Source organism: Phaenicophaeus curvirostris, chromosome 1, assembly GCF_032191515.1.
Source record: "Phaenicophaeus curvirostris isolate KB17595 chromosome 1, BPBGC_Pcur_1.0, whole genome shotgun sequence".
Taxonomy (NCBI): domain Eukaryota; kingdom Metazoa; phylum Chordata; class Aves; order Cuculiformes; family Cuculidae; genus Phaenicophaeus; species Phaenicophaeus curvirostris.
In genome coordinates, this window is record NC_091392.1 from 148981370 (window position 1) to 148997234 (window position 15865).

General features: G+C 35.4%; 1 protein-coding gene across 5 annotated transcripts in view; it reads right to left on the reverse strand.

Moving 5' to 3' along the window:
* Positions 1–305: 305 nt before the first annotated feature.
* Positions 306–15865, reverse strand: part of RBM26 (RNA binding motif protein 26) — a 53130-nt gene continuing 37570 nt past the window's right edge. For 2 of the 5 annotated variants that reach the window (XM_069878281.1, XM_069878268.1), the window contains exons 18-22: positions 13594–13698; positions 11535–11744; positions 9821–9907; positions 6599–6712; positions 306–2381 (exon numbers count right to left, since the gene is read on the reverse strand). In XM_069878281.1, coding sequence (XP_069734382.1) covers positions 2292–2381; positions 6599–6712; positions 9821–9907; positions 11535–11744; positions 13594–13698 — 606 coding nt within the window. In that variant the 3' untranslated portion in view covers positions 306–2291. The remainder of the gene's footprint in view (positions 2382–6598; positions 6713–9820; positions 9908–11534; positions 11745–13593; positions 13699–15865) is intronic. The other 3 variants (XM_069878290.1, XM_069878272.1, XM_069878298.1) reach the window with 2 other exon arrangements.

A 15865-nucleotide genomic window follows, 5' to 3' on the forward strand; every position in this document is an offset into this window, starting at 1 on the left:
CTGAATTCAAAGCAAGCAGGCAAACTCGCAATACTAATTTTAAAATCACACAATACAACAATTTCAAACGGCTCATAAGAAGCATCCATGTAAGGAACACACTAATAGTCATCATTAGCTTGGGCTGATTTACTGCAGCAAAAGGCAGGTTTGAACACCAAGCAAAGCATGCCGCACAACCAGCTTAGAGCAGCACAATCCTTTCCGGTGCTGTAAGACAACACACAAAAACCTTTCACCTTCCAGACTGTCAATCTGGCACCCTTCAGATGTACTGAATTATTAAAAAAGAAAAGTAGGAAAGCTTGTATTTAATTCAGTGAACTAGAAACAGCTCATTCAGAGCAATAGATAAAAAGGTTCTTAAAATATTTTATTTTGCCTGAAATCCAGTGTAAAAGGAAATGAATTTCCCAAATACAATTCCTTAATTCAAGATTTAGATCTTAATGTAACAAGCACGGCAGTCAATTGTGAAATTTCAATGTGAAACTAAGACTATAAAAAATATACAATGCATATTTTGGCAATAAGATATGCATACACATGTGGATGGCATACACATGTGGATGCAGAAAAAAACCCGAACAAAATAAAAAACAAAATCCCCCAAAACAGGATCCAGGTTTCAAAAACCCCTCAAAACTAAAAAGCACAGAACAAAAAAATTACCACTGGAGGTTTTCTCCTGGGATATTACTACTTTCTGCCACTTCTATCTTAGAATTAGAAGAAAAAAAAAGGGGGGGGACATGACTTAAAGGAATTTTCCAAACCTCCCATCAAAAAGACAAAAACACAGATAAAAGAAAACACTGATAACTGAAGTACTATCCCCTGCACCTGTTTGATAAATGAGGCTGTGGCAGTGAATTTTTGCTGCACTTCTTAATGAGTCGATGGGAGAAAAAATCCTAATAAAACACACAACTCTAACACTTCATTTTAAATGGACTTTCTTTTGAAAAGAGACTAGGAGAATGCCACTAAATGGAAATAAACCCAAGTCATTCTGATGAGAAAGGTCATTTAGTCCAGGCAGTATCCCTCCCTAGAAAGAGGGCCTCATGTAACAGAATGCTGTTAAAAAGCCTATTGGGTATTTCTGTGGTGTAGAAGTTCTAACATTTCATGTATATACATTTTTAAATGTTGATTATACACTACAGTGTGAACTTAGTATCTGAAATGGAAAAAATGTAATAAAATAGAATTAAAAAGATGCATTGGTGTGCACATTCAAATTTTTCAGAATAATTTCTACCAAACATTCGACTTCATCTACTGTATTTTTCTAAATTATATTTCAGTACTACATATATTTGTAGGAACTAATTTTCTTCTACAGTTGCACAGTGGAGGGATGCAGAATAAATTCCTTATTGTTGGAATATTATTCTATTTACTGCTTGACTTAAATGATTTTAAAATTTTGCAGACATCCAAAAGATCTTAAGCAACAGAGTACACCTGTGTTAATGTAAATGAAACATCATTATGTTGAGATATTTTTTATATTAAATAGCATTTCAGTATAAGTGATAGTGATTACAGCTCCTTTTGTGAATATGGGGGTGGGGTTGCCATCTGGAATGGTCTTTTTTCTTTTTTTTTTTCTTTTTTTTTTTTCCATTATGAAGGACCATAGCTTTTTTGGTTATTGCTTTTTTTTTTTCTTTTTTTTTTTTTCCTTTGAAGACCATCCCATTCCTTTATTTTTTAACATCTTAAAGTCATAAGGACTTATATGCAAAGCAGTCATACACTTTATCATTAAAATCCATAGGTAAAATACGTACACAAATCCAACAAAAGGCTAGTACATAGTAAAGCCTAAGCATACTACTATGCAATATTATGAATACATAACTTTAGAGACTTCAGTTTAGTACTGTTATCTATTCATTTCTGAAAACATTCACAAAGATTTTTAAATGCAAATTTTCATTCCGTATTTGGAATAGAACAAAAATTATCTATGTTATAACAACGTTTGGTCATTTGTGTTTGACCAATTCAGTAAATTACAAAGAACCCAAAGAATTCTGTAACTTTCTGTAGAACTATGTAATAAAAACATTGCATATGTTCCTAGTATGATGTCTTTAGCAATCATTTACTGAAATGTAACTCAAATAATCTCTCAAAACCCATAACTGACCAGCTGCTTTTTAGTCTAAATTGAATCCAACTTCATCACAAAATCCTTTTTAGTACAAAGATGCAGAAGTACATTAGATAACACTAATGCAACACAGGTGCAGTTCTAGCATTGTCATTCATCAGTTGAATCATCTTCTCCATGAACGAGATTCATTATCCTCCTCCTCTTCATCATCATCTTGAAGCAGCGAGTCATCCACCAAAGATTCCTCCTGAAACTTCAAGAGAAAAATATGATACTGTTATACTAGAAAATGGTAAAGATCAAAAGACAAAACAAATCTGATACTTGCAATTTAATTTTTAATAAATAGCAATACTTTTGAGAAGTACACTGTATATGCACTGTACACATATACTAATAGATGATGACTGAAACTTTCTTTCCAGTGGACTTCAAAATGACCATGCTATAATGAAAACTAATGTTAAGTTTTGGTATTTCACAATAACTATGCTTGACTTGATCCAAGAGCTTAATCTACCTGTGCCACAGTATCAGAAAGGTGGAACTGGAAACACTTATTTTGACAGTTTAATCAACCTTAAAACTGATACAAAGATTTAAAATATCAGGGCAGGGAGACAGCCATCTACATAAATTCAGAGAAAACACAGTAAAGTATTTTCAATTGCTTTCCGTGACAACAGCGTAACTCAGACTTAACAAAACCCTGAACATTTCACGCTGACAGTTACAGGCTTCAGAGAAGCAAAGTTAAAAAGTAAGATCAACAGAGTTGTTGTAACTTTTACCTATGTATAAGCACAGAGGTATATACATACGCTATCTCATCGCACACCTTTTTTAATGACCGCATGTATCATGGCAACTTCTGCACTAGCTAAAGAAAGGACTAGAACACAAGGATGTCTAGTAGTCTCCCAGTTGTCAGACAACAGTTATGGTCTTCCTTGCTTCTTGTACCAGTAACTTGGTTTTTGCTACAGAATTTCCAAATTCAACAAGACACCTGAAGGTTGACTTGTGAAATAAGGGAGTCTTCCGGAGAGTCATGAGACTCTAAGCTGAAGAAAGCCTAGAACTAAGCCTTCTCGATACCTGATCTGTCAATGTACACTTGGGTAGTCTGAGCCAGACTAAAATGCAGAAGCTTTCTCAGGACTTAATCCCTTTCCCTGCTGTACAGATGTCCAGCAGGCTAAAATATAAGCGTGCTGTCAAAAAGGAGGAGTCCTGGGCAGCACACATGGCAGAAATCTAAGGTGCTCAAGGCTGAGTGGCAGTAGGGATGATCAAAAAGCCCGGAACAACTTCCATATAAGGAAACAACTACAGGGACTTGGGTTCTCTGACCTGGAGAAAAAGCGAAGAGAGAATGATGATCTTTTTGACACAAGAGCAAGAGATTATCAAAATTAAACATGCAGGTGGCAGTATTAAGATACTTATTCTTGGTATCTTTAGTAGAACAGTAGCATCCCCTGTTGTAGGACATTAAAGATGTCATTCATATTTGAAACTACCCAGACAAAGTTGAAAACAAACACCTATGGAGGGCTTTCAACTACAAAGACCTCTGACTCAATAGGTCCCTGGAACCGCAAACCACTGATGATTAAACCCTTATCTCTATTTACAGGTCTTACACTCTTCTTAAGCACCTGCTGTTGACTCAGTAAAGTCAACTCTTACTAGGCACCCAGGTGTAGAACATAAGGCATGTAGGAAGATTAGGTGCTGTCATAACAGAGTGGCTCCTTACAATGGACCATCTACAGCATCCAGAAGACCTACTTCATTTTCCTAAATGGACCAGGAACCCTGTTCCACTATTAATATATCACTTTGCTGAATGATCTAGGCTACACATTGCCCCCAGCTCATCCCCCAATTTTTTAAAAATACCTCTGTAGTTGGTTTCACTGAAGTCTTAAGCCTGCTATTCCTCTTTAGCATAGAATTAAAATGAAGGGAACATTTTTCTGTGTCTACAATAGATGCTATAAAATAAAGCTAAATAAGTAGCATGATAAACTGTAGGTATGTAGAAACTAGAGACATTTTACATGCATAAAGAATGCAAGATAAATTCAGGACACTGACTGTATGAACCTACCCCATTCTCAATCTAATACTGCCTAAATACCAAATTTTAAACAGTAAAAACTAAGTAAAATTTCTTCTATACAATTGGTTGAACTTAGGCGCATGAACAAGAAGCTCTTGAACTCACCCATCCAGGACCTGGGGTTCATAACATTACACTTCAAATACTAACTTAACCAAATGCTAGAAGCAATACAGAACTCACAGAAAGAAAGAATGGTATTTAAATTTGAGATAACCCAAGGATTACAGAGCAGAAATTCCTCATGTAAAGAGGTTCAGAGAATGTTAGTTAGGACTAATTCAGTTGTAGAAAATTCAGGTGAAATCCAATGTCATTACAGAAAGAAGATATTAGAGCTACATAGATTCAGCTTGTTTTGAAAATGGAAAGGGTCAGAGGAACATACATCAATCATGTTAAATAAAACACATACTAGTGCAAAAATTTCAGCCAGCATACAAAATAAATAGCTAAGGGGTTTGATCCAAGATGAACTCCTGTACATTTTCCACAGAAACAATTAGTCAAGGAATAATTGCAGAAACAGTCCAGAGACAAATAAAATCTATTAAAAACCAAATCACATCAAGATGACTGACTGAAAAATAAACAGTCGGGGGGGGGAAAAACCCTACAATAGAAGTAAACATTCCAATAAGGAAATTATTTCTTAGTAACAAAAAAACTCTCATTACTTCCCCTTTTTACTTATATTTTGAAAATCTGGGCAGTTGTAGATGAGTCAATCAACTTATGAATTACAGAAAACCATCACACACAGTCTTTTTAGAATCATAGAGTGTGTTTTCGTTCCATACCTGATGACTCCTGTCAAGGAGAACTACCATTACCCTAAAACACATGTAACCCATTACCAACAAATATTTTTCAGCTGAAAAGTGGTCATCAAGCAACTAGCTCTGAGGTATTTTCAAAAGTCTGTAAATCCGTCCTTTCCTTCTGCCAGGGTAGCCAGTGTATGTCACTTGTTACTATCTTCAATCCCTTTCCCCAATACCTACACCCCAGAAGTTCCCTCCTACACTCATCTTCAGGTGTGATTAAAAGATAAATCTCACTGCAGTTCACCTACCAATGAATCAGTACTTCCATCAGTTATTCTGCTGAGTTGTTTGCATATCCCTGCATGTCCTTCTTTCATTATGCAAAATGGAGAAGTCTCAGTGGAGTAGTTACTCAGTGAGACCACTCAACAAGTTTAAGACCCTGGCAGCAACAAACATTGCTGCTGATTTTCACAGGCAAACATCCGTAGAGAAGTAACAAGATATGCAAGATGCTCTGAAGATGATTCATGTGGCCTTTTGTGCACTCACTGCTCATTACTATCTGACAATGCCTGAAGTTTGCACATACAAGGTAAGTAATATTTAGTAAGACTGCACAGATACCTAATAGAAATACATAGCAGTGGATGCTGTCTATTCTACCCATCTCTGACATGCTAAAAAGCAATTAGCATTTTTTGAGACAGAAAGCAGACATACTGGTTTCCCCTTCAGAAAAAAAAACCAAAACAAAACAAACCCACCAGAAAGTGAATACTACGAAAAGTAAAAAGAATAACCAAATCTGGTTACATAAAAACAATCTTGTGAAACTGCTTTTATGGTAGGCCTGCCAAAAACAAACAAAATACTACCACCAAGTAAATAAATGTGTACTTCTATTTCAGCTATTCTAGGGCGAATACAGTTAAATGACAGTAAATGAACTAAGAGAAAGATTGCTTGACTTCTTCCCCAAATGGCATTTATTTTTCAGCATTCACAAACATCGGCATTTTGACTGAATGAGTTAAATGCATCGAGAAATGTTGCCCCACTACTCCTATATTAACTAATAAAGGTTATTTGGACAAGGCTGTAGTATCTTTCATGCACCACCATGAAGCCTAATACTCAGCAATGGTATTCTAGATGTCTAAACAAAGTCAGTAAATGCACTAAATTAATCCTTCATCTTATTCTCCAATCTATCTCTCTTAAGGAAATGTAGATGCTGAAATTTGATACTCTCAGGAATTAGTGCTTAAAGTAGATGGTACAAACCACCACATTTTGGCAAAAATCCTCTGAATCTCTTGTGCGAGTTCAAACCCATCCCTTCCATTTTCCAGATATATCCCCTACAGTTTTCTGTTGTGCGAGAAATAAAACATTTCTGTAAGAAAAAGCAAAGTGTCTAGACTTCCAACAGCCTAGAACACAAGAAACAAGACTTAGAGTAATACACTTTCTGTATATAAATTCAAATCTTTTCTTTTGAAAAACCTGCATTGCTTCATGATAAAAAAAAAAAAGAAAAGTTAAAGGAAAAAAAGCAAAAAGCAAGCTTACTTCTTCTTCATCAGGTTCTGCTTCTTCTGGTTCAATGGCAGACATAGTAGCAACAGGCTTGTTCCATGCCAACTTTAACTCTTGTCCTTTGAAACGAGATCCGTGAATTGCAGCCTAAAACAAGTTTCAGTGTTTTAGTTATACATTTATTTGTCAGGGGATAAAATTAACTTCCATAATACTTAAATGCCAGAAATAAAACAAGAGCCTTGGTCTTTCAAAAGAAAATCCAAGTTGTAGTTTGTTTATACTGAAGTGTCATTACTAGGTTGAAACAAAACAACTTCATTCACTGCACATGGGATTCACACATCCTTTCAGGAAAATGATCAAAATATATTCAGAAGAATTAAGGTCTGAAAATCATAAAGCATTTGATCATGTGGGTTAACATATTGATGGAACATCCTCCTGGTTTTTAACATTATCTTGATGGGTTCTTCACATTTCAAAGATGGACACAAAACTGTTAATGCATAAACTTACTGGAAGGAGGTAGACACCCCACAAATACGAATTATTTAAAACATTAAAAAAACCAAACCCAAACAACTAAAAAAGCTCCTTTGTGATTACAATTTAATCTACTAGAAAATGTTCCACTTCCTGTAAAGACATTGTAATTGAAATGTAAAAATTTTTAACTTATGGGATATTCATGCCTTTCTAAGTAACGGCTGCATTAAGTGGCTGCTTTGGAAATAGTATGTTCAAATTAAAGTAACATGAATGAGCATAAATCAGCGTTAGCAACATTCCGAAATAACCGTCCTGGTCACAAAAGATTTATAGTACAATCTGAAAGCACAGCATAATGTGAAATGTAGAAACAATTACATGTTCAATGACATCTGAACATGAATTGTGTGATATTAAAGTCCCCAGGTATAAATTTTAAATCTGTACATATAAATTTATGATAAATTTAAAAGATTCTATGCTTATTAAAATGCAGCTCAGGAGCTTTTTGTCCATGGTCTCATCACAATGTCACAGAACTAGAATTTTTAGAAGTACTTATACGTGACATTAAGGTCCAGAAACAACTTGTAATCTTTGGAAGAAATTGCTACTACATAAAAATGCAACATTTTACAAGAGGGAATCCTCCACTTTCTTCCAGGCTAGAACACATGATAATAAAGCTTAGGCCTATTTTCATTTAAGAAGGTAAAATATTAGCTGCATTTACATCACAATTGGCCTCAACAGAGGTTTTCAATGATTACCTTCTAGAACTTCTCCTATTGCCAGCCTTAAAGTCTGGTTTAATAGTAAACACAGAAATTCTAGTGGAAATAAATATTTAAGAGTATCTCAAGGAAAATACATATTTAAGTAAATATGAAAAAAACCAGCTTTAATAGAACTTTAAATTAAAAATGATGCTGCATTTTGACACAAAATCATTCGACAATTAAAAGTTTTAATGCTAACTAGAATGTGGACATCTCACGCATCAATCATGAAAGCCGGCCCAGCTAAAATATCCCCACTTACCAGAGCATAGTCTGAACTTAACTGTGAATACAGCTTGAAAGTTCCACCTATTCTATTTGAGAGTGATTAAGGAAAAATACACTGCTTTTCAAATGCAGTGAAACGCAACGTAAAAGAAAAAAAAAAAAGAAAAAAGTACATAACATTGACTTCAACCTTTCCACCAAACATCTAACTTCGACCCCTGCCCACATCTTTCTTTACTCTTTTTCACTACCTTCTTTTTCAGTTACTTCCCATCTCTACACTTTATGTTTGGTTCCAAAATACTATCATTCCCTGCTTTTCAGGTACAGAAACTTAGCTAAGACTGATATGACTCTTCATAGCAATTTTTAGGTAAAACAGATAAGAGTAAAAACTGTATTTTGCTGATAAACAAATATCTGTAGTAAGAATCTGTCAAGATCCTTCTTGTGAATCATACTCCACCTGGGAGAAGACTTCACTCAGACAGTCCATAAAAACAGACTGTTGTTCTGGGCGATATTTTTTTTTAAGGGAAGCAAAAGTTTCTTTCCATATTTAGAATATAGCTTTTATCTGCACGCGCACTTTTCATCTCCACAGAGCTTTTGTTCACTGTTGAACTGTGTTCCTTCCATACAATTGTACAGTACTGTTTTTCCCTGTCACTCAGTATAAATTATGTACCATTAAACTACCTTTTTTAGAGAATAAATATAATCTCCATACTACTAGTGCTCATCGTTGCTATATATACGATTTCCTAAAACAAAATGTCTGTGTTTCCGTAAAACATCTGCACATGCATCAAATTGATTCTCAAAATATGGTAGCAGTAATGATAGTATAAATTTTAAAAACTATTGTCATTGGCTTAATTTGAATTGTAAATATCAATATTTCTGTCAATCAAGTCGCTAGTGTCTCAAGATGAAGCATATAAAAAGAGAAGAGTCTAGCCAGGACTGAAAATTGTGTTCAAGTTAAGTTCCACAAGACGAACTTTGTGTAAGAAAAGAATCTGTGCAAAGTAAAAATATAAAATGAAATCTTTCCATACAACCATACCATAAACATGAACACATTCTTTCTGGACTACCTCTTTTTTTCAGGATACTCCTTTCAAACTGTTATGGAAGAATTTTTTTAAGAAAAAAAAAATCATTTGCAGAACAACCACGGCAGTTATTTTGTGCAAGTTCACACTACCTACACCACAGGCCAATTAAGACAGGTGTCTCTACCAAGCCAAATGCATGAAGTCTTAAAGATCTGCAAGTAAGGACAGTGAATTAAAATTTATCTCAACTCTGGATTTCAGTCTCTAAAAGTTACTTCTATAATTCTATGCTTCTGTAATTACCTAAGTTGAACAAATATACTAAAAGAGGAAAAAAAATCATATCACATCAGATCACATTTACACCATCACAGGTTTTCAGCACAGGTAAATCCATCTGATCCCAAAACAAAATACACAGGCTTACTCCACAGGATGTCAGTGACATTTCAGGCAGACTGTGAAGGTACCAACTCTTCAGGTGAAAACAAGCGGCAATTAAATAGATATAAACAAAGGTATTTCGCTATCAATTGCAACATGTTTCTCTTAATTTCTCTCCCCTATCCTGCACTTCAGTTTGCTATAAACATCTCCATTTTCTAATACGTTCACATACATGCTGTTTAAATAAATCTGTCAGTCTAGAAAGTAGTTGAACGTTGTAGTGCATTTTCAACAAAGACTATACTCACAGCTTCAGCTTCTGCTCTTGTCTTAAAGGTAATCACCGCATGGAGAGAAGAGTCGTCTATCTGGCAATCTTCAATTTCACCATATTGCTTTTAATACATAAAAAAATAAAAGCTTAGTGAAATAGTTCTCTAATTCCAAAAATGCTGTCCTAAATCAAATGTCCTCAAAAATCACATAACATTAGAATAGCATACCTTTCACAACCTTAAGCCCAATCAGAATACTTGTCTTTGCAAGGAATACAGTTACTCTTACTTGCATTTCTTAGAAACAAAAGTGCTGTAGTCTCAGGCTTTTGAGTTGTAAGTATACACGTATGAAGTAAAAGTATGACAGAAAATAAGTTTTCTGCTTCAATACTTCCCTCTTGATCAGAAAGAAGGGATCTTGAAATTATTCCATTAGTCCATTATGAAACTCTTCCACAAAAAGATTTACCAGACACAGGGATTGTGGCCTGCTTTTACACCAAAAATTTGTAAAGTTATTGCTTAAATGCCCAGCACAACATGCATCTCTGTACAAAGTTCTTTTGTTCCTGTTAAATACACACACACTTATATACAGGTATGTATGAAGTTCAGTCTGTTTTATTTTTTGTATAGAAAATATTTTTGTTGTTTTTTACAGTTATGATAGTTCCTCTTCATTACCCTCCATAGAACCATAGTGCGGTTTGGGTTGGAAGGGACTTAAAAGATCACACAGCTCCATGCCCCCTACAACAGGCAGAGACACCTCCACTAGATCAGGCTGCTCATGGCTCTATCCAACCCAGCCTTGAACACTATCAGGGATGGGGCATCCACAACTTTCCTGGACAAACTATTCCAGTGTTTCACCACTCTCAGGGTGAAGAGTTTTCTCCCAACATCTAGTGTAAATCTTCCCCTCTCCAATATACAGCCATGCCCCCTGGTCCTATCACTAGATACCCTTGCAAAAAGTCCCTCCTCAGCATTCTTGCAGGTCCCCTTCAAGTAGTGCAATGCTGCTGTAAGTTCTCCCTGGAGCCTTCTCTTCCGAGGCTGAACAACCCCAACTCTTTCAGCCTGTCCTTGTACAGGAGGTGCTCCAGCCCTCTGATCATCTTCATGGCCCTCCTCTGGACATATTCCAAGAGTTCCATACCCTTATCTTGAGGACTCCAGAACTCGACCCTACACTCCAGATGAGGTCTCACAAGAGAGCAATGGAGCAGCAGAATCAACTCCCTTGACCTGCTGGCCATGCTTGTTTTGACGCTGCCCAGGATACGGTTGGCCTTCTGGGCTGCGATCACACATGGCCAGCTCATGTCAAGCTTCTCAATGAGCACCCCCAAGTCCTTTTCTGCAGGCCTGCTCCCAATCACATCACCGCCCTATCCTTACAGAAACCACAGACTGCCCAAATCCAAGCACAGGACCTAAAAACTTAAAATTTTACATATATCCCAAACAAATAAATACTGTAAGCCCTGACTTTATATTCCAAATTTCTTTTTAAGAAAGAAACAAGCCTTGTAAATGCTATGCGATTAGAGCTGTAACTAGCTGAACCAATGCTGTTATTTCTGTTTCACCTTTTTCTGATAAATCTGTTCACAGAAAAGAGAATGTGTCTTGTTAAAGAACCATTCCTAAGCAGTACTTCCAGATTAATTAAGTGGAAACAAGTCATTCAATAGAAGAACATCATCCAAAGAATAAAAACAGCGAAATTGCCACATACCGCAAAATGAGGAAGAAGATCTTCTCTATCACTTTCTGTAAATGCAGAGATTTCTAATGCCCTAGGTCGATGATCCACAACTGCATGCACAGGAACTCCTCTGCCTCTACCCCGGCCTCGTATTCCTCTACCTCTGCTACGTGATGCACCCCGACCTCTTGCATGAACCCCTCTACCACGAACTGAAGAAAGAATCCCTCGTTTGGCAGCCTAAGATGTTTATACAGAACACATTATGTATTGAAATTCATAATTCAAATATTCAGACAAAATTAACAAATACATTTGCTAATGTTTCCTAAAAACACATGCCCAAAGAAGCCTCAGAAAAAGCAGCTTATATGTCTTAAAACAGCAATAGGCGAACACATTAATAACATTTCAAAGCTAATACTGTTAATTATTAAAAGATCGAAATAGGATGAAAATAGGAAAAATAAAGGTATTAAAAATAGACGTCAACAGTGCTTAACTATGAGAATATCTCCTCACAGGAGAAAGGAACTGCAGTATAACATTTGAAATTTCATTGACAAAAGCTTTTTAATGGAGTGACTAACTACTTGATTTGTGTCTTTATCTACGCCTCTTAATTTGTCTCTTGAAGTCCAGTCAGGACTTTTATTCTGACTAGAATTAATCCAGTGTAATAGCTCTTGGCCACAGAATTGTGAGGTACGAACAGAGGCTTTAAGAAGCATCTGCAAGGACAAAGCATTTACTAAAAATCTTGCTCTATGTACTCACTAATTTCCATTCACACAATACCTGTGCATCTCTTCTAAAGAACTGGCATACACTCTCTGAGAAAAGTCAAAAGGCCAATGACCATTATCTCTGATAAAATTATTAAAAAATTATTTGTGATAGTATAAGATAGTTCAATTTTCAATTACTGTAAAGAGAATCCTGTGTGTTCAATTAAAAAAAAATTAAATGGTTAAATAAATAATCCAGACAGTTAAAGATTATGGTGACTCAACAAGCAAGCTGTATACTATTTGGGTTTTCTCACAGTAAAATCAGAGACTCCTAGAACAGAACAGCAGGTTAGGAATTGTGGGAGTTGAGGTCACAAAAAGTGTGTGTGAATAGTTTTTCTAAACAACTTGTAAGAATACTAAAGAATCAAACATCAAGGGAAAAAAGACTCAGAATATATATGATTAACAGAAGCTTTTATGACATCTCCATTCAACTGGCTTGGTTTACTAACAAACCTATTTCCACAATTATCAAAATTCCATAATAACTTCATTTTAAAGCAGGATTTTAATGCAACTTAGCCCTACTTATGAGCATTGTGTTCATATGTAGTTACACATAAGACATGACCAAACTTTATTAAGACAAAGAGGGATTTAAGCGACAGCAGCCTGCTTAACAGTAAAAAGAGATAAGATTATCATGCAATTGAGTAGATATTATACAATCATATAGGCAAGACAATGCAACATAACAGAATAACACACAGCATTCAGAATTTCTAAAGAAAAACATGTGAAAAATCTTGCACAGCATTCTGAATTTTTTTAAAAGCAAGTAGTCTTAAGACAAAGCACGTTTCTATACACTGAAGAGTTCCTTGAAACACTATTTGGTTCTGGTAAGTCATCCTTCTCTTGACACCAACACTGTAATACTACTTGGGGCACTTAAGCCTTTTTGGTTTGCCTCATTAAGAGGATGCTAACACTTAAGAATAAAAGATCAAGCAGCGTTTTTCAACTCTCCTCTATCAAACACAACATCAACTACAGGTAACAACTTAAAAACACTCCATGCTCTCAACGAAGCATTACTACCACAAATCTATGAAGTACCACGTCATCTAAACAAAGAATTTAAATAGTTTAACATTCAAAATTAAAGACAAAACTATTTTTATACCTCAGTAGCATTCAAGTACATTTTTAAAAATATTAGTGTTAAATTCCTTCATCTACATGCAACTTAATATCACTCTCCAAAAAAAAAAATAGTTGTTGATATAATACACAAGCTAATAAACATATATTAAAATACATGATTAAAAGTTAATTGCTACAAAAAAACATACTTCCAGCTGAAGCTCTGTGTATTTTCGTCTTAATTCCGTAACTTCTTCCCCAGCTTGCATCTTCTTGTATAAATCCAGTTCAGTATCTAGTAACTCTTTCTGCATCTAAGAAATTGTTACGGTAAATTATTAGTTTCACAGTTCACATTCTCTACTGAGGAAACAATTTCCTGATAAAACCCAAGATTCTATTGCTATGCTCCTATTAGCAGTCTATTTAAAAAATACACAGCATCTTAAGGATTGGCAGCACTGGCCTCCAGGCAAGGTAGAAGTCTGCCATGGTGCCTCTATTTGGAAAACAAGTTCCTAGAACCTCTAAGGAAAGGGAATTTGAAAACTAGAAACCCTAGGGAAATTTTAAACTGAATCAAGTTGTGGCGCATTAATTCAGACCACAGCTGTAATTTTGCAAGTATACTGCTTACTACACTAGGTTTCCATCTTCAAAAACAAACCAACCACAAACTTAAGAGCCTTCTTGTCAAGATAATACTTCAATGTGTAGCAGTGTCTTTCTGAGCTTGGTGATGTCAAAGCTTTTAGACTGCCACACAAAGCCAAAGGGAATGGAATTTTTCCTAAAGTAGAAATACACAATTATATGGTAGTGATGATGAGATAAAAAGGGATTCTACAAAAAAAGCAGTACAATTATGGATGAATACAAATCTATAACCAATAATGAGAAAAAGAGCCCAAGTTTATCGCAATTCCATTGCAAAAAGCACAAGTGGTAGCTGTGTTCAGGCCAGAGTATAAAAAACAGTAACAAGAACTCTGCTAACAAAAGGCTGGCCTCTGATGCACCTGGAGTTGCCTTCCAGCACACAGTGCTTTAAAAAAAAATATTAGAAAGCACAAAAATACATATGAAACTACAACTTGTCTCCAAACCTGAATTTAGACATGTTTATTGGAACCACTGATGTGCAGATGATGGTACAGGTGCAGGAAGGGGCTTTATGTGACCATGAAAGCTTGATTTGAAGTTCTGTCTCAAATTGAAAGCTTTTTTTAAAAAAAAAATAAAATATGGAAAACGCAGCAGCCAAATGTTCCAATGACAACAAATGAAGGATAAAATTACAGATGACTGTGAAACAGTTTTATATTTACACCCGATGATTCAAAACCACAGCATGTAATTTATTCAAAGGCTGGTTGTCAAGAGATGAAGGTTTCGCAGTTGTGACAGTTGGAAACCAAGTATCACCACTGAACGATAAAGGGGGTTTTTTTTGTTTCTTTGTTTTTTCCTGGAAGCTTTAAAAGAAAAAAAGCTGGATTATTCAACTGGCAACTTAAACCTGAACCCCTTTCACCCCATTTTCTGATTATCTACAGCAACCACAGTTGCACTTGCTGATGGAACAAGATGATCCCCAGAGAACCTTTCCAATCTCAAACATTTAGAGCAACTTCGTTTACTGGACTAGCCACAGGGTAAAATAACTGTCATGGGTCAAAATACTGCATTCAAGATTAGCTAGTCAAGAATTTACCAAGTCTGTGATGCAACTCACTAATTCACTTCTATGGGTCTATATTTTCCCTTGCATGTGACAACACCAGAAAACAACCACTATTCTTGGATCTAAACTGCTATAAACTATAAGCTATTCTTCCCATTTTAACTTAGGAAGCACTGTACAGCGCCCAGCAGAAGAGTATTCCTCAAAACCGGGAAGCTTTAACTATCAAATGCAGCTTTGACCATGTCCTGAAAACTGGCAAATTTACTCTATAAGTAGGTAACTTCTTCCTTCAGACCTCTTCTCAGAAACATTTTCTTACCAAACAACACCCCCTTTTTTCCAAAAACTTAAAACCTTGTGCCTCATTAAAAAAAAAAAGAAAGAAAAAGAGGAATTTAATCTTATTATAGCAGTGTCTGAATTCTGGAATAATTACAGTTAGTTCCTCCTCTAAAGCACAGTAGAGTATTCTGCTGCAACTTAAGTTGTTTAAAAGACAAACTGATTTCCAGAAAATATAATCTATGTCAATTTTCAGAACACAAATAAGATGCTTCATCTTTTTGACTGATGAACAGTGTAAAGACATACAGTCATTACAAAAAGGTCATTTCAGTATTTCTTGTTGATATTTCTTTTCAAAACTATGCATCATTAATTTACACTGTAGTTACTTTTAAAGCCTACATTTCCATGCAAAAGGAGTACAAATGCTTTTCCTAGTATTCTAATGATGCATTTAAAATAAACTTGGGTTGTAATATTACATCAGCTTTTTAAAACAGAATCTCAAA